This window comes from Bubalus bubalis, chromosome 12, assembly GCF_019923935.1.
Source record: "Bubalus bubalis isolate 160015118507 breed Murrah chromosome 12, NDDB_SH_1, whole genome shotgun sequence".
NCBI classification, from domain to species: domain Eukaryota; kingdom Metazoa; phylum Chordata; class Mammalia; order Artiodactyla; family Bovidae; genus Bubalus; species Bubalus bubalis.
The window spans coordinates 9,936,079-9,953,726 of NC_059168.1; the positions used below are offsets into that span (position 1 = coordinate 9,936,079).

The window sequence follows — 17,648 nt, forward strand, 5'->3', positions numbered from 1 at the left end:
TTCCCTATTCTCTTCTCCCTGAATATAAGCTCTGGGTAGTCCCAGGCCCACTCAAGCCACAGTATTCAGATTGTTCTCAAGGTATTTGTGTGTGAAATGGCATTTCCAAGGCAGGTGGGGTGGGGTAGTGGAGGTAAGGAGAATGGAAATACCCCTGGGGACTTTTTCTGGCATAATAGTCCAGTTGGGGCTTGGCGGCAGCTTGATGTCTAGCAGGCCCAATCAGAAGATAACTCTGGGGGAGACCTGAGAACCAAGCCTTAGGATGAGGCCTTTCATGACACATGACATGCAGCCGAGAAGCCCCAGAAGGCACTCAGGCCTGGATCTGGGGTGGCATGACTCCCTGCCTGACCCCCAGCTCAGCAGAGCCTTCTTTTTGTCAGCAGCAGTGGCAGCCGGCTGATGCAGGCCATCTGCAGGTACCGCGCCATTCTCTAGCTATGGGTCCATTACTTCCCTCCCCAGCCTGCCCCACACAGATCCTGCCCCTCGGAGTCACTTGGGTCTCTATCTGTGCCAGGGTGGGCAAGTCAAGCCCGCAGTGCTCTTGGGCTCAGTGGCCCAGAACACACATGCCTGCTCAGAGAAGCAGCTGCAGGGCTGCCCCAGCACGCTCCCAGTTGCCCCAGACCTCATGGGGTGCCAGGGTGGAAATGTCAGTCCTCACCTGCAGGGCCAAGCTTGCCCATGCTCCTGATGCCCTTTCTCACCAAGCTCTTTTCGTGGTCCACGTTCACCTGGGCACTGAGACTTGCTCTCCCCTTTGGCACAGAGGAGGACAGGTCCCTCTCAGGCTGGTTCCTCTCCCAGGACTTGGAGGTGAGCGATGGTAAGGAGACAGGGAAAAGGGACTTCCTGGGACAGTGCGCCTCAAGGGGTATGCCAGTGTCGGGCTGTGGTGGAGGTGGTGAGCATCCCACTGCTCCCCCACCCCAGCCTGCAGACCCCCAGAGTTGGCAGCAATTGCACGGAGAATTTTGTAAAAGGCCTAAAGAACGCACTGACCCAGCGTTCTGGAAGTAAGGAAGATTTATGTCTGAATCGGGTCACTCTGCATTAACGTTTTCTGAAACAGAAAACCATCCCAGAGGTGTGTGAGATGGAAGGACTTCCGGCCCCAGCTCTTCTGTCTGGAGTTTCTTCACTTAAACACTCATGGCCCTCTCATCCTGGTTAACAGGTTTTCTCTAAGATGGGGGGATGGTGAGGAGAAGCACGCCTCTTGGAGCTGTCCTTCTCGGTCATCCACCACCCCTAGGAGGTTATTCTGAGGATCCCCGTCCCTGCTTCCCTCACTCACAGAACTCAGAGAAACATGTGTGGTGGGAAATCCAGGGGCCTGAAGGCCATTTATTGAGCCGATATGGATGTCAAGAAGAGGGGGTACATCTGGGGTAGGCCTGGGTAGAGGCATCTGCAAGATAAGAGGGTGAAGCGGACAAAGGCAAGTCAGAGATGCAGTGTCCGGGAATGAGAGATAAGATGGGGGTGATGGGGAAAGGGAATTCTGAAAGAGGGTGGTGGGTGTGTGTGAGAAGGCATCCTTAAGTGGGAATGGAGGTGTCTTCTGAAGAGAAAGTGAGAAAGAGGGGATCTCTACCAAGTGAGGGAGCAGAGGGCCCCCAAATGTCCTCTGAAGGGACAATGGGGAGAATCCATCAAAGAAGGGGAGTGGCAGGCAGGAATGTAGGCGAAAGTCCTTCTCTAAGGACCCAGGGCAGAGAGGCTGGGGCCATGGGGGTGGGCGGTACGGGGGAAGAGGTGCACTGGAGCACAGCCACTGACAAGTTGGGCTTGGGGGAAGCCTAGGAGACAGCTGAACACCCCCCTCCTCAACCCAGGTTTAATCTCTTAATCTCCCTCATTAATCATTCCCCTCCTCCTACACCCCTCAGAGGATCTGGTTTCTCCCCAGCTCAGGTTCCAGGGGCTTTGCTGGGAAAAGTCCCCTCCTGAGGCCCCACAATTGTCTGGACAAATCCCTGGCTGCTGGGATGACCCTAGCTGGGCTCTGCTGTCAGCAACCTCTTCCCTTGACTAGTCTCTCTTTCCCTTTCCTCCCCCCACACCTACCCCCATTGTCCAACCCCATCTGTAAGCCTGGCTGCAAGGGGAAAAGGTTGAGAGACAGAAGGGGAGGAAAGCAAAGGCCCCTCAGGAGCGCTCCACAAGAACACACAAGAGTAACTAAGAGTAGAAGAGATGACATAAAAGCTACATAGAAGATGCATGAGCGAAGGTCACGGTGTCTTTTTGGTGGCAGGACGTGAGCTAGGCAGTTCCTGCAGCCTCCCTAGAAAGACCTTCTTTGATTGCAGACTAAGTGAAACCACCAGCATGGTTCAGAGGGCTGAGGCCTCCTGCCTCTCTGCCACCTGCCACCATTAATAATCAGTTAACAAGGTCCTAAGGCCTCTCAGCTTTCCACTGTCTGCTCTCTGACCCAACAGTGGGCCCACTGGGCTGAGTTTATTGCTTAGGCTGCCATGAAGGTACTATGTGAGTATCTGGGTGTGTCTTAGGGGACGGGGAGTGTCATTGGAGGGAGTCCTTTATCAAGAAGACCCTGTGTTTCTCCACCTTTGTTGGATGTGGACTAGGTCAATGCCTCCGGTTACATGAGGTTCCCTGACCCCCATTATCAAAGTGCCTTCCTGTCCTTGTCAAGGAATCTTTATCCAGGTGTCTTGGCTCTCCCAAGCTCTGTTTGGTGCACCCCATCTTCAGGCTCCACTTGCCCCAGAGCAGACAGGTGGACTCAGAGGATCACGGCACAAATGGTGGGAGGAAGTCTACAGAGAAGGTGACCAGGAGGGACTTCATGGCACTGTTTGAAGAAAACCCCACGTTCCCTAGGAATGGTGAGTTCCCCAGGAGTGGTGGGGCTTCTCTGCCTCTGTGATGTGACCTGTGAACAAAATCCTTGCCCTGTTGAACCTTCACTGGTGAGCAGTGCTGTCCCAGAGCTGCCTTCTTCCTACAGTGGAAGGATGTGGTGTGAGCCCAGGACTAGAATAAGTGTGGGAGAGAAGGAAGATGGGACTCGGATAAAATAGAAAAGAATATCCCTGGTCTTAGAATTTGCAGTTGGGTTTGTAGGGGTTCTGTCTCCAGATCTGGTTGGGTAGATGAAGTCTGCCCTTGAGGTTACTCTTCTACAGGGAGTGGCCCTGATGCTCTGGGGCAGTGAGTGGTTCCCACTGTTGCAGATGCTGGGTGGTTTTTGGGCCTCTCCAGGCTGAAGGACCCATACTCCAACTATAGGAGCTTAATAGGAAGACAAAGACAGACAGATCGACTGATAGATGGAAAGACTAATCAGGAGGCCCTCAGTGGAGGCCAGTCTTCACTGGCCTCCTGGGCAGTAACAGCAGCTCTGGTTTGCTGTGTTCTCTTTCCTGAGATCCAGGTCTCCGGCCGGTTCTCCGTGTGTTTAGACTTCCTCGAGGCCTCTGAGCCGTAGCAGGACGGCCTTGGATTCGGCCAGACAGCCAGAAGAATCCACTCACCTGCGCTTGCTTCCCCCTGGCATCCCCAGAATCCCCGGTTACAGTCGCCCTGCCCTCCGGTCCTCCCAAGTCTCCAGTCCCCCAGCCCCCAGCGCCACGCTAATAACTTCCAGCCGCCGGACCTCTTTAAGAGAGTTCCGCAGGGGTGGGGCGGGACGAGGGGGCCAGGTTAGGAGATAGAGGTTCTTACTAGGTGAGGCTGGGGACCCTACCACTGTCAGCTCTGCTCTTTCTTCTTGAAATTTCGCAAATCCCCAGCCGTTGGGGCCAGGGAAGGCAATTTTATTGCCGACGACTTTATGAGCCAGAGCTGCGGCTAGGCGGGGAGTCTGTGGTACACAGAATCTGGGGGCCGCCCAGGACGGGCCCAGCCCGAGTGTGCACTGGGCCGCGTCTGGCAGCGCAGAGTAGCCCTGCGGCCCGGCCTGGCCGGTGGTTCCGCCGGTTTCTCTCCGCACCTCCCCATTCTGTAGAAATACCGCTGCCGGGACGTCTACCAGCTCCAGACCCACCGCGGACCTGGGGTGGGGGGTGGGGGCGCAGGAGGAGGGGCACACAGGCTCGGGCCCAGCGCGGGGGGCGGGTCCGAGGCGGGGGGCCCAGATCGGGAGCCGTGCTGGGGCCCAGGCAGCTGCGGAGCCGAGCGCGGCGGGCGGCTGGCCCGCCACAACCCCGATGGCCATGAGCTCGGGATCCGAGCCCCGGACACCCTGGACATCCTTCAGCATCGCAGACATCCTAGGCTCGTGCATGATTCCCCGAAGGCCCTCTGTGTCGCGGCCTCCAGAGTCGAACCAGGGTCCCACGTCGCCGCTGTGCGCGCTGGAGGAGCTGACTAGTAAAACTTTCCGCGGACTTGACGGGCACACACCGCAGCCCTCTGAAGGTATAACTCCGGCGAGGTCGCACACTGTGACTTGGCCTTCTCCCCATTCCTCTCCTCCAGGTTCCTGGTCTCGAACCTTCGTTCACCCTGGCCGCTACCCTAATCTGCACCCTGCCCGCGGCCCACGTGCCGGGGTTTGCCTCTTCCTCTCCTCCCCTCCCCGCCGTTAGTTCTCAGGCTCCGCTGCCGCTCCTGGAGGCCGCCAGAGCTGGGGGAAAGGACCAGACTGTCGAGAACTGAGCGACCCTTGGGTCCGTTCGCTGTAGGCGGAGCAATCGCGACAGAGAAAGGCCGGAGAGGAGACAAAAGGCTGTAAATGAGTGAGCTAGGGTTAGGACCGCACAGAAAATGCTGGGAGGTGAGGCTCGGGCTTCGCCGAGTGACCAAGCTCCGCTCCAAGCTGCTCTCTTCTCGAGAGGGCTGAAGGAGCAGAGGGGCCCTAGAGCCGCAAGGGCCGCGGGACTCGGGACTCTGCTTTTCCTCGCCCTTTGTACCCCACTCTCCCCTTTTTGGGCCCGAAGAGAGAGTGCTTGTGTCATCCAAAACGAATAAGCCGAGAATGCCCGACACCCACGAGTTTAAAACAGGGCGTGATCAGGGTTCTGTTACACTCACCATGCCAGCTGGCTGCCCCTACTCTGACCATGGTCGGCCCCCGCCACTGGTGCCGGCCTGACCTGCAAGTCCGCTCCAGCAGGGGCTCCGGAAGGCCTCAGAGTCCCAGCCCTGTACTCCAGACGGTGCGCCCGTTCTCCTCTGGCTTGTCCCGCCTTCCTCCCAGTCCCCCGACCCCGCGAGATGCCCTCATCCTTCTGCCTCCCAAGGGTACCCTGGAGACCGGCTCCACTTTGCGCCCCACACCCCGGGCTGAAACACCACCGTCGCCCCTCGAAAAGTTCGGGAAGGGTCCGCGGCTCTGGCTCGGGTTCACCTTCTGGCTCCGCACCAAACCTCCCCACTCTCTGACTTGACCCCACGCCCGCTTCTCCTCAAGGACCGAAGTCTGACTCCCCCAGGCTAGGATCCTGGCTGACCCCAACCCTGTCCCCGCAGGCCGCGCGGCCCCGGGCGCGCTGGGCTCCGGCCAGGCTGGCCGCAGACGGCGGAAGTCACGCACGGCGTTCACCGCGCAGCAGGTGCTGGAGCTGGAGCGGCGCTTCGTCTTCCAGAAGTACCTGGCGCCGTCCGAGCGCGACGGGCTGGCGTCTCGGCTCGGCTTGGCCAACGCGCAGGTCGTCACGTGGTTCCAGAACCGGCGCGCCAAGCTCAAGCGCGACGTGGAGGAGATGCGCGCCGACCTGGCCTCGCTGCGCTCGCTGTCCCCAGAAGCCCAGTGCCGCCTCGCGCTGCCGGACGGCGCCCCTGGCCTCGGCCCTGGCCCCGCCCGGCCTGACTCGGAGCTCCACCTTTCTGACGAGGAGATACAGGTGGACGATTGAAGGCAAAGCTGCCTCTAGGGCTCTGCGGCGCTGACCTCCGCCCCCCCCCCCCCCCCCCCCCCCCCCCCCCCGGCGCCCTGTCCGGGTTCACGGGGTAGGAGGGAGGGTGTCGACCCACGCCCCTTTCGGCTCACAGTCCAGACGCCCACCTTCCCCGATTGTTGAGAATAAACTCCAGACTTGGCCGCTGCTGCTAAGTCGCTTCAGTCGTGTCCGACTCCGTGCGACCCCATAGACGGCAGCCCACCACGCTCCCCCGTCCTTAGGATTCTTCAGGCAAGAACACTGGAGTGCGTTGCCATTTCCTACTCCAATGCATGAAAGTGAAAAGTGAAAGTGAAGACGCTCAGTCGTATCCGACTCTTAGTGACCCCATGGACTGCAGCCCACCAGGCTCCTCCGTCCATGGGATTTTCCAGGCAAGTGTACTGGAGTGGGTTGCCATTGCCTTCTCGCAGCACTCCTCAATCCTGGCGCCCGGAGCAAAACCTCCTGATTATTGCGAAGATTCCATGCTTTGCACTGTGCCGAGCGCTTTAAATCCGATGTTTGCTTTAACTCTCATAGCAACCCTATAAGGTAGGTGATACGGTTATGTCCGTTTTACAAAAGAAGAACCCCTAAATCAGAATGTAGACCCAGGCATCCAGCCAGCCTTCAGATCTGGTGCTTGTCAGCTTTCTGCTCCAGAGACGCTGGGTGTGGGGAAGGGCACTGGACTCTGATAGCTGCCAACCCCTCCTCTAGCCCCTGCCTTGGGGCTTCCCTAGTAGCTCAGCTGGTAAAGAACCCGCCTGCAATGCAGGAGACACAGGTTCGATTCCTGGGTCGGGAAGATCCGCTGGTGAAGGGATAGGCTACCAACTCCAGTATTCTTGGGCTTCCCTGGTGGCTCAACTGGTAAAGAATCCGCCTGCAATGCGGGAGACCCCGATTTTATTCCTGGGTTGGGAAGATTCCCCAAGGAAGGGAAAGGCTACCCCACTCCAGTATTCTGGCCTGGAGAATTCCATGGACTGTATAGTTCATGGGGTCTCAAAGAGCTGGACACAACTAAGCGACTTTCTCATCACTTCTCTTCAGAGGTCGCCTTAGTTCCAGAACTCCACTCGGGGTTTGATCCGCCACCGCCTGGCAGACCTTGCACCTAACAGACTAGTGCCAGAGTGACAGCGTCCCTCCTGCCTCTCCTCCTTCCCCACCCTGAGGCTACTTGTTAATAGGGTTCCGACCCTTTGTCTTTTTCCCCAGGAGAGTCCTACACTGAGACCCAGGCAAAGTGATAAGCGCTGGGAGAGGTGACTACCCCTGCTTCTGGGACCTCCACCCCACCTTGCGCTGGTGGGAAAATGTCCCCACCAGGATGGTGGTGGTGGCACCGGGAGGGTGGGGAGGACTGATCCTACACTCTGAGGCAGAGCTTGGGGTAGCTGCTTGCAGGGTAGAGAGCCCAGCCCACCTCCTCCAGCAGGCTTTCCTGAGATAATTTCTAATGCTGCTGATTAATCATCCTCCCTCGTGTGATGGGGAGGGAGTGCAGGTCTTCCCTGAGCTGGCCATCCCCGCTCTTGGTTAGGTGCCTTCCTGCTTCCCCATCATTGACTGGAACAGATAATGACTACTAACTAGTATAGAGCTAAGAACCTGTCATCTATCATGTACAAAAAGTATTCTTTGCACCTGTGTTGCCTCTTCAGTACACATATACAACACACACATACCTCCCCTGGTTCCTGTTCAGGATCCCTTCTGTATTCCCTTCATGCTCTTCTAAAGTCTGCCTTTCTGGAAACTTTAAATTGGAATGACCAACTCATTCGTGTTTGCCTAGGATTTTCCCAGTTTTAGCACAAAAAGTTCCACACCTTTGGAAATCCCTGTCTCAGGAAAACCACGATGTTCAGTCATTCTGCTTTCCTGCCCTGGGGACTCAGAGCTCAGGCACTGGGTCAGAACCCCACCAGTTAGCAGTGTGAGTGTGCGATAAAGTGGAGGCAAGGTGTCAGGAGTCCTATGGCTCTTGGGGAAGATTCAAGCCCAGGACAGTCTAAGAGGCACTGGGGAGGGGATATTGCTTTTGAGAGGCTAGAACCCTCCTCTACTTAAGGCTTCCTAAATTCTAGCCCAGGGCTGCCACCTCTTATAATCAAGCCTTGAATAAACAAAACTCAAACCTGTAACACTAAAATAGCCTCTTGGATGGGTGTCTCCTCTGCTAGGTCCTAGAGCTGCTGCTGCTGCTGCTGCTGAGTCACTTCAATCATGTCTGACTCTGTGTGATCCTATGGGCTGTAGCCCACCAGGCTCCTCTGTCCATGGGATTCTCTAGGCAAGGGTACTTGAGTAGGTTGCCATGCCCTCCTCCAGGGGATCTTCCCAACCCAGGAATCAAATGTCTCCTGCATTTCAGGCAGATTCTTTACCTCTGAACCACCAGGGAAGCCCAGGTCCTAGGACAGACCTTCTCAAATATCAGGATGCCTCAGAATCACCTGGAGGGCTTACTGAAACACCAACTGTTGTGCCCTACTCTTAGTTTCTGATTCAGAAGGCCTAGGGTGGGCCTGAGAATTTGCATTTGTGAAAAGTTGCCAGGGGACACCGATGCTACTGGCACAGGGGACGTGCTTTGCGAACCTCAGTCCCACAAACTCCGGCACTTTGTGAGATAAGCGGCAGTTCAGTTACAGCCCTCTCTTTCTGGCATGGGAATCATGAATATGTAGGACAACTTCAGATAAAAATCAGTTTATTGAACACTCACTATGTCCCAGACTTTTGGTAGGTATTTTCTCACACTTTCTCTTTCAGCCCTCATAGCAGCCCTGTGAGGTAGGGATCACCCACATTGTACAGAAGAGGAAACTGACGCACAGGTGTTAAGAAATCTGCCCAAGGCGACACAACTTGTAATGCCAGCCTGCATTCCGCCATACAGTATTTAACAGGCCTGCAACCGTAAACAAAAGAACCTGGGAAAGCCTTAAACAAAGGAGGTGTCTCAGCGCCGCCTATCTCTAGGTACAAATGGTGTTGAGTAAGACCCATAGGGCAGCAAGAGTCATTTATCCTGATAAACTGTTCTCCAAAGAAAAGCATTCCGGGAGGCCTGCAGATCCACATTTTAATGAACTGAGAGTCCCAAGCAGAGTCAGGGAGGAACCAGCCAGGAGGAGCTGTCAAGATCTTAGAGGAAAAACTAGAAGGAGGTCGTGTTTCTTATAGAGAAATTAGAGAATTTTAGTGTTTTTTAGGGGCAGTGATCTTGGGTAGAAAAACTAAGTAAATTCACATGGGGGAAATGCTAGTTACAATGCCCAGTGCTGGAGTGGAGAAAAAGTAAGACCAAATGAGCAGAAGCCTGTGTATCTGCTGAGGCTCCATCAGTGTGAGAGCCAGCAGGTGGGGTATATGGAGATGTATGGATTCTGCCAGCTCCAGGAAGGGGCTGGTAAGGGGCTTCCCAAATGCATACCCTTGGTGAATCTTCTAGCAGTGGAAGGAGGTGAGCATCAGAACCACTGGACAAAGGAGAGGTCAGAATATGCGTAGAAGTGTGGACAGGAAGCAAGGCATGAGAACTGAGGCTGGAGAGGACAGGGTGAGAACTGGGATTAGGAAGAAGTGGGCTTCCATCAAGCTGCAGATCAAGACTTAGGCCTTATTCATCACTGTGACCCCATTCCTGAGCACAGAGCTCTGGCTGGTGAGTTCCCCAAGACCAAGAGCAAGCTTCAGATGCCCCTACAGACAGGTCTGTTATAGTCTGAGAATCTGAATTTTTGTATAGATCTCTTCTTGAGCCTTGGGGGATTCTATTTTTCCTTACTGCTCCCAGAAGCCATCTGCTTAAGAACCAAAGAAAGGCTATTTCAGCTTTCTCTGATGAGAGAAAGGAGCCCTGCATCCACTCAAGAGGTATGACTGTCTCTGTGTCAAGAGGTATGACTGCCAGGGCTGTTCCCATCCATGGTTTTAGAGTACAGGTCTCACAACGTGCAGTGAACTGCTCCTACACTGTGTCCTTTATCCCTGTGGGATGCACACACGGCCCGGCCTTATCAGGGACAGGTTCTCCTTCATCTGGTGTGAGGTAGATGCTGGGGCCCAAGTTCCAGGATGCCCCAGCCCTCTGAGGAGTCCTGGAGGTGGAGAGGACCGGGTCTTCTGCTCTGAGTCTGGGGGAAGGACCAGATTGGCTCAGGTTGGGGATGATGCAAGGGTGGAGATAGAAGGCCAGGGGCCCTTGAGGCAGTACTTCCAGGGCAACTGCAGGAGAAGAGGCTTAAAGGCCCCAGCTCAACATGGAAAAATGGATGGAGAAATTCAGTTGACAGAGGCAGCCCAGAGATTCCTCTTCACTGGTACTGCTGAGGAAGGAGAGGGGGGCCACCGGACACCTTCCAGCAGGGCTGCCCATGCCCCCCTTATCCTATGCATCCTGTACCCCTTACCTGTCTGAGGCAGAAAGCAGCAGCACTTGTGATTGCAATCTCGGCCAGTTCTCTCTGTGGCCCTCTCGGCATAAGAGCGGGCCTGATCCCCTTACCAGGGTGACTTGCAGGAGGCAGGAATGTTAGCTCCCAGACTGCGTCAGGCTGGGACCCGCCTCTCAGAGTCTCCAGAACACACCACTGCCTCTTCAAAATGCTTTGGTCCCAGAGGAATTAGAAAGCAGAAGGTTGAGGTGTCAGTGAAGTCAAGGAATGTTAAAACTTGCCTTTTCTCAAACTGGCTCCAGCTCCTAGTACCACTAGGACATTTTGGTAGTAGCTTAACCAGAAAATGTCAATGTACACCTGATCCCCACCCCATCCCACCCAAATTCCTCTTCTGCTTCCAACCTCAGACCCATTACCTGCAGTCCCATCAAGGCCTTGCCCAGGCGGAAGAGGCCCCAGGGGCTACATCAGTCAGGGCTCACACCAGCTGACCCAGCAGTTCATTGCAGAATGAGCAATTTCCAAATAACCTGATAAAAAATAAAGTGGGCCAAAGTCTGGGTCCTTGGCACCCAGCCTTGCCCTGATAGCTCAGCACAGAGGCCACCCCCACCCCCCACCTACTAGTGGTCCTGGGGGTTGAGCTTCAAGACTTGGGTGAAAAGGACCATGGCCTTGTGGTAGAAACCATTTTGAGCAAAGCTGGTACCCAACTTTGGGGAGAAGGGAGAGTGGGAAGTTCAGATGGGGCTATCCTAGGGAGGGATGGGTGAGGAAGGAGAAAGAATCTCACTTGCCAGCTCCTGGCTCTGTTGTAAGGCAGCTGCCAGCAGTCCTGGAGATAACCTAGGGATGGGAAGCAAAGTCAAGGCCTCAGCCTCCCCAAATCCTTCTCCTTTGTTCAAACACTTTGCATCATGCAACACATGGAGTCCTCATGACAGTTCTGCAAGATCGAATCAGCCCTACTTTCCTGTAGAGAAAACTACCCTGGGTCAGGGGGACAGTGATGGATCTTGATCCCTAGTGTCTCAACCTTGGGGCCAGAGAACTCCTTCTACTAGTCACTGCCCTCAACCCTTAGTAGATCACCTCTCTTCCCAAAGCCCTCTGGCACCCCTTCCCACGGTTCTAGCTGAGGTTCTTCCGCCCACCTCCTCACCTCTGCCTTATGACTGCCTGGGGCTCTCTTCTTTTGGAGTACTTCCTTCCTCCCAGTTCATCTTTTCTTGGAGACCCAGGCTTCTGCCTTGGGGCTAATGACTTAGTCCCTTTTCTCTGTGGGCATTGAGGGGTCAATCTCCAACCTTGCCGAAAGCCAGAGACACAAAGGTACTATTAACAGATAGATCCAGTGAGTCTTGTGAGCAGAAAGGAAAGTTAAGGAAGGGCAGGGATGACGTATGTCCTAGAGTAGTGGGAGGAGAGGGCAGGCAGAGACCATGAAGGGAAGGAAGGAGGCTCTTTCTTCTTCCTCGCTACACTGTCCCTGAGCTGGGTTCCCAGAGCTGGACGGGGGTCTCCCATCGCCATCTGCAATGGCCTCAGCCTGAAGGGAAGGTGAATAGCTAGAGCTGGGATCAGCTTGAGCTGCCCGCTTTTCCAGTCCCACCTCCTGGCACTTGGTGCTCTTGGGATCTGCCTGCAGACATTCGTGTTGGACTCCCTGCCATCCTTCTCCAAGTGCTCTCTTCGCTTCTGATCCTTTTGACGCTGTAGTAACAATGACAAAGAAGAGGAGGATGTATTTTGAGCACTATACTTAAACATCCACACACATCCACAAACAAAATTTGTAACTTGAGACCAGCTCTTCATGTGGACAATATATACTATATGCCATGTTACTGGGCTAAAAGCTTTGCATACACTATGTCACTTAATCTTGAAGCTCTCTGAGGTAGGTTTTGTTGTCATCCTCATTTTACATGTGAAAAAGCAGATTAGACAGTCACCAGGCAGAGGGCTCCTAGAAAGCAGGCAGATTCCAGCGCAGGCAGCAGAGTGTGACTCTACAACCACCGCACCTAATGGCCTCCAGGAGACCCTCCAGTCCCTGAGCCCTGCGGGCCCCCCAGCCATCCTGAGTTCTTTCCTACTCCCGCCCCCAAATTCCTCAGGGCTCCCACTCCTTTTGCCCTCCAGCTACCTTCTTCCAGAGTCTTTTCTTCTCTGCTTTCTCTTTCACACACTCCTCCTCAGGCATCAGCTCCTTAGCAGGTTGCTGGCTTCCTGGAGGATCCTTCTCCACAAGCCATCATTTCTTGATCATTTCTCCATCAAAGAAAACCCACTATGTCTTGGGATGGGAAGGGGAAGGGAGGCTGGTATTGTGGGGAACTCTGAGACAGGGCAAGGAGCTTGGCTGGGTTAACGTCTCCACCATGGCAACCACAAACTAGCTACCCAGCCTGGAGAATTTGACAGGCTGACCTCTCCCTGTTCAGCATCTCAAAACACGCTGCTGGCTTTCATGGTGTTATTGCCTCCCTTCACTAATTCTCCTGCTTTCCCAAGGGCTGAAGGTGGCATTCAGTCCAGACCTCTTCAGCATCCTGTCCCTACTCAGCCACAATGACGCCCCTGAGATGGAGCCCTCTTACCTGCTCTTCCAGCTATGTCCCTTGTCATATCCTTGAATATGAACATCCCCATATAATCCACCCTGGGGCTAGCTCGATGCCTAAATGAGTGCCACAGTTCCTGGCTGGCCTCTTTCCTGCACTTTATCTGTTTCTTTCCCAAACCAAGTTCTCAGCAATTATGCCTGGTCTCAAAATTTTCCAGTAATCCTCCAATGCCAGGGCCACAGGCAGGATTGAGTCTAGCCTGGGACTTGGACCCTTCCAAAAAGCCCCCTGGCTATGCTTTCCAGTCTTCTCTTACAATCTGCCCTTACTTAGCTGCTGCCCTCCCTCTGCTATCAGGCTCCTTCCAGCCTTGGGGGTCTTCCCCTAGCTGTCCTTGAATCCTTTCTGGCTCTGAGCTTCTTTCTCACCACACTTTGCCTTACCTTCAAGATGAAGTTCAAGTTCAAATCCCATTTCTGCCTAAAGCCTTTCCAGACTCTTTCAACTCCAGTTTGTGTGTGTGCGCTAAGTCACTCAGTCGTGTCTGACTCTGTGCGACCCCATGGACTATAGCCCCCCAGGCTCCTCTGTCTGTGGAATTCTCTAGGCAAGAATACTGGAGTGGGTTGCCATTTCCTCCTCCAGGGGATCTTCCCAACCCAGGGTTCAAACCTGAGTCTCCCACATTGCAGGCAGATTCTTTACCATTTGAGCCACCAGGGAAGCCCCTCCAGTTCTCTCTGCCCTCACTCAAAAAAGCAGCACTAACATAGCCTGTGGAATATAATTTAAAAGCTTGTTATTCATTGGTTTTTATTGCTCTTAACTGGCCAGGCAGCACAGAGCTGGAGAGAACACTGTGCTGGAGCAGAGCTGCTTGCACCTTAGTTCTCTCTGCCACTGCCCGGCTGTTTGATTTTGGACAAGTCATTTAACTTCTCTGGACCTCAGCTTACTCATTCACAAAATAAGGCAAGTCCCTTCAAGGCTTGCCCTGGACATTCTGTGGTTCTAATGAGGATTGTTTCCTTAGTAAGTGTTCTGTTCAGTTCAGTTCAGTTCAGTCGCTCAGTCGTGCCCGACTCTTTGCGACCCCATGAATCGAAGCACACCAGGCCTCCCTGTCCATTACCAACTCCCGGAGTTCACTCAAACTCATGCCCATCGAGTTGGTGATGCCATCCAGCCATCTCATCCTCTGTCGTCCCCTTCTTCTCCTGCCCTCAATCCCTCCCAGCATCAGAGTCTTTTCCAATGAGTCAACTCTTCGCATGAGGTGGCCAAAGTATTGGAGTTTCAGCTTTAGCATCAGTCCTTCCAAAGAACACCCAGGACTGATATCCTTTAGAATAGACTGGTTGGATCTCCTTGCAGTCCAAGGGACTCTCAAGAGTCTTCTCCAACACCAGAGTTCAGAAGCATCAATTCTTCGGCGTTCAGCTTTCTTCACAGTCCAACTCTCACATCCATACATGACCACTGGAAAAACCATAGCCTTGACTAGACAGACCTTTGTTAGCAAAGTAATGTCTCTGCTTTTGAATATGCTATCCAGGTTGGTCATAACTTTTCTTCCAAGGAGTAAGCATCTTTTAATTTTATGGCTGCAATCACCATCTGCAGTGATTTTGGAGCCCCCCAAAATAAAGTCCGACACTGTTTCCACTGTTTACCCATCTGTTTCCCATGAAGTGATGTGACCAGATGCCATGATCTTAGTTTTCTGAATGTTGAGCTTTAAGCCAACTTTTTCACTCTCCTTTTTCACTTTCATCAAGAGGCTTTTTAGTTCCTCTTCACTTTCTGCCATAAGGGTGGTGTTATCTGCATATCTGAGGTTATTGATATTTCTCCTGGCAGTCTTGATTCCAGCTTGTGTTTCTTCCAGCCCAGCGTTTCTCATGATGTACTCTGCATAGAAGTTAAATAAGCAGGGTGACAATATACAGCCTTGACGTATTCCTTTTCCTATTTGGAATCAGTCTGTTGTTCCATGTCCAGTTCTAACTGTTGCTTCCTGACCTGCATATAGGTTTCTCAAGAGGCAGGTCAGGTGGTCTGGTATTCCCATCTCTTGAAGAATTTTCCACAGTTTATTGTGATCCACACAGTCAAAGGCTTTGGCTTAATCAATAAAGCAGAAATAGATGTTTTTCTGGAACTCTCTTGCTTTTTCAATGATCCAGCGCATGTTGGCAATTTGATCTCTGGTTCCTCTGCCTTTTCTAAAACCAGCTTGAACATCTGGAAGTTCACAGTTCACGTATTGCTGAAGCCTGTCTTGGAGAATTTTGAGCATTACTTTACTAGCGTGTGAGATGAGTGCAATTGTGCGGTAGTTTAGTAAGTGTACGCCATCTTTAAAACCAAACAGAAAAAGGCCCGCCTTGACCTTCTATTTCTCCCCAAAACACAGTCTATGCTACTCTCTTAATTCATGACCTGGCCACACATGATCTGGTCACCCAATCTCTTCAGGAAATCACCTCCTACCCTTTCATCCTCTTCCAACTGCAGCAGTCTCCTTTGAAGTTTCTACAATGCGCCAAGTGTGCTCCCATTTCAGAGCTTTTGTATGTGTTATTTCCTTTGCCTTGAATGCTCTTTCCCCAGTGAGTGGCTCAGTCCTTCACCCCTTCAGATCCCTATTTAAATCTTCCGGGGAGGACTTCTCTGACCACTCCATTTAAAAAGTGAAACCTCTCAATTCTCAGTGCTCCCTAACCTCCTTCTTGCTTTATCTTTCTTTACACTTCTCATATTTGACATATTGTTTATTTGTTAACTGGCTGCCCCCACTAGACACTCCTGATTCAATGAATAGAGGGATTTTTGTCTGTTTGGCTTAATGCTTTCTTCCCAGTGCCTAAAACAGTGTGCAGTACATAGTTGGTGCTCAACAAGTGTACACTGAATGTGCCAAGATGGGTGAGGCAGCTACTGTAATTGAGATTCAGCCAGGAGCTGGGCCTGAAGAACCCTGTGTGATCTAGTGAGTTTGGATTTTGTCTTGTTAGTGATGCGAGTGGATCTGATCTAGGGAGTGAAATGCTCAAATGAAAGAGTACTGGGGAAAGAGATGAATCGAGGCGTGAAATGTTTAGTCAGCAGGTCTTTACAACTGTTCAAGTCAGAAATTATGAATTCTTGAACTAGGGCAGTGGCTGCAGAAGCAGGACTGGAAATAATGGGTTTGATCCAAAAGACACTTCAGAAGTAGATTTTATGACTGAACACAAATGAGGTAAAGGAAAAGAGAGGAATATGGAGACTGGTTCTCAGATTTCTGAATAAAGCAACTGGAAGGAAGTTTGTGTGGTTAATCAAGATTAGAGGAAATGCAATGAATCTGCAAAGATGATGAATTAACTTCTGGACTTGTTGCTTTCTGAGATAACCGGGAAGTTGGAAGTATAGCTTCTCAGTGCTTCCAAATCTGATCCTGTCCCTCCCTCAATAACCCTCCCACCTACTTCAGGACATCCAGACCCATGTGCCAGTCTTTCAAGCCACTTGCTGTCCTCCTTCTCGCCCCTTCTCTCAAACCCATAGCTAAGGTCTCGCTTCACTGAAGTTCTTTTTAAGGTTTCTTTGCTTTAGTGTCTTTGTTCCCTCTGTTCATAATATCTTTCCCCAAGCAACTCCTTGTTGTTTGTTGTTTAGTCACGAAGTAGTGTCTGACTCCTTTGTCACCTCATGGACTGTAGCCCACCAGGCTCCTATGGCCATGGGATTTCCCGGACAAGAATACTGGAGCGGATTGCCATTTCCTTCTCCGGGGGATCTTCCCCATCCAGGGATTGAATCCACGTCTCCCGCGTTGGCAGGTGGGTTCTTTATCACTGAGCCATCCCCAATCCTCAACTACCCACTCCCCAATCCTCAACCCTCCTCTGCCCAATCCTGCCCACTTATCACCGCCGAGTTGTCCCTGGGTCCCCCACCCTCCCTCCACTTGCATCGCGCTGCTTGACAGTAAGCCCCACAGTCTGCTGCTGCTGCCGCTGCTGCTAAGTCGCATCAGTCGTGTCCGACTCTATGTGACCCCATAGACGGCAGCCCACCAGGCTCCCCCGTCCCTGGGATTCTCCAGGCAAGAACACTGGAGTGGGTTGCCATTTCCTTCTCCATTGCGTGAAAGTGAAAAGTGAAAGTGAAGTCGCTCAGTCGCGTCCGACCCGTAGCGACCCCATGGACTGCAGCCTACCAGGCTCCTCCATCCATGGGATTTTCCAGGCAAGAGTACTGGAGTGGGGTGCCATTGCCTTCTCCAAAGCCCCACAGTCACTCCTCTCCAAAGACCCGGGAGAGCACCACAGGACAGCCAGGGAATTCCCATGAGTCCTTTTTACCTCGGCGGCGCAGCAGTCCTCAGGACCGAATACCGTGCAGTGTTTGGAGACAGCAGCGACCCCCAGCGGGCAGCCAGGCCGCAGAGGAAAGCCTACAGGAAACTAAAGCGGTAGCGCGTCGGAGCCCTCTTCCCGCCTCGCGAAGCACAAAATCCCACTGAAAACAGATCCAAGCGGAGCCCTCCTGGACCCCCTCTGGTCTTGTCTTACCTGTTTACCTAACTTGACTAGCCCCACAGTCTTCGGAATCGGCGCCATCCCCGTCAACAGTGACGCGAGAATGAAAGACAGTAGGGTATTTGATACCGGCCAAGGGCGAAGTGAGACGGAGTATGCAGCCATCTTTGTCGAGGGCGGAAGCATGTGCTTACGGAGCGCCAGAGAGTCCATGACGGTCCCGGCGGCACCCTGACAAGAGCTGAAGGCTCCGGGGATAGGGCGGAGCCG

The 17,648-nt window shown here is 53.2% G+C and overlaps 2 protein-coding genes across 12 annotated transcripts; one reads left to right on the forward strand and one right to left on the reverse strand.

Moving 5' to 3' along the window:
• The first annotated feature begins 4,193 nt into the window (after positions 1–4,193).
• On the forward strand, positions 4,194–6,125 carry LBX2 (ladybird homeobox 2). The gene is made up of 2 exons (XM_006067919.4): positions 4,194–4,398; positions 5,452–6,125. The coding sequence occupies exons 1-2, from the start codon at positions 4,194–4,196 to the stop codon at positions 5,835–5,837; spliced, it is 591 nt and encodes a 196-aa protein (XP_006067981.4). The 3' UTR covers positions 5,838–6,125.
• A 2,444-nt stretch (positions 6,126–8,569) lies between these two features.
• On the reverse strand, positions 8,570–17,591 carry TTC31 (tetratricopeptide repeat domain 31). Of its 11 annotated transcripts, XM_044925738.2 has the most exons (7): positions 17,412–17,591; positions 17,202–17,293; positions 11,892–11,992; positions 11,442–11,586; positions 11,073–11,125; positions 10,696–10,809; positions 8,570–10,487 (listed from the first exon to the last, which is right to left on the reverse strand). In XM_044925738.2, the coding sequence occupies exons 1-6, from the start codon at positions 17,589–17,591 to the stop codon at positions 10,751–10,753; spliced, it is 630 nt and encodes a 209-aa protein (XP_044781673.1). In that variant the 3' UTR covers positions 8,570–10,487; positions 10,696–10,750. The 11 variants fall into 11 exon arrangements, 3 of the variants coding, with proteins under 3 accessions (XP_044781673.1, XP_044781675.1, XP_044781674.1); XM_044925740.2 differs by lacking the exon at positions 11,442–11,586 and having other exon boundaries at positions 17,202–17,303; XR_006543207.2 differs by lacking the exon at positions 17,202–17,293 and having other exon boundaries at positions 17,412–17,550.
• Between the last annotated feature and the right edge of the window lie 57 nt (positions 17,592–17,648).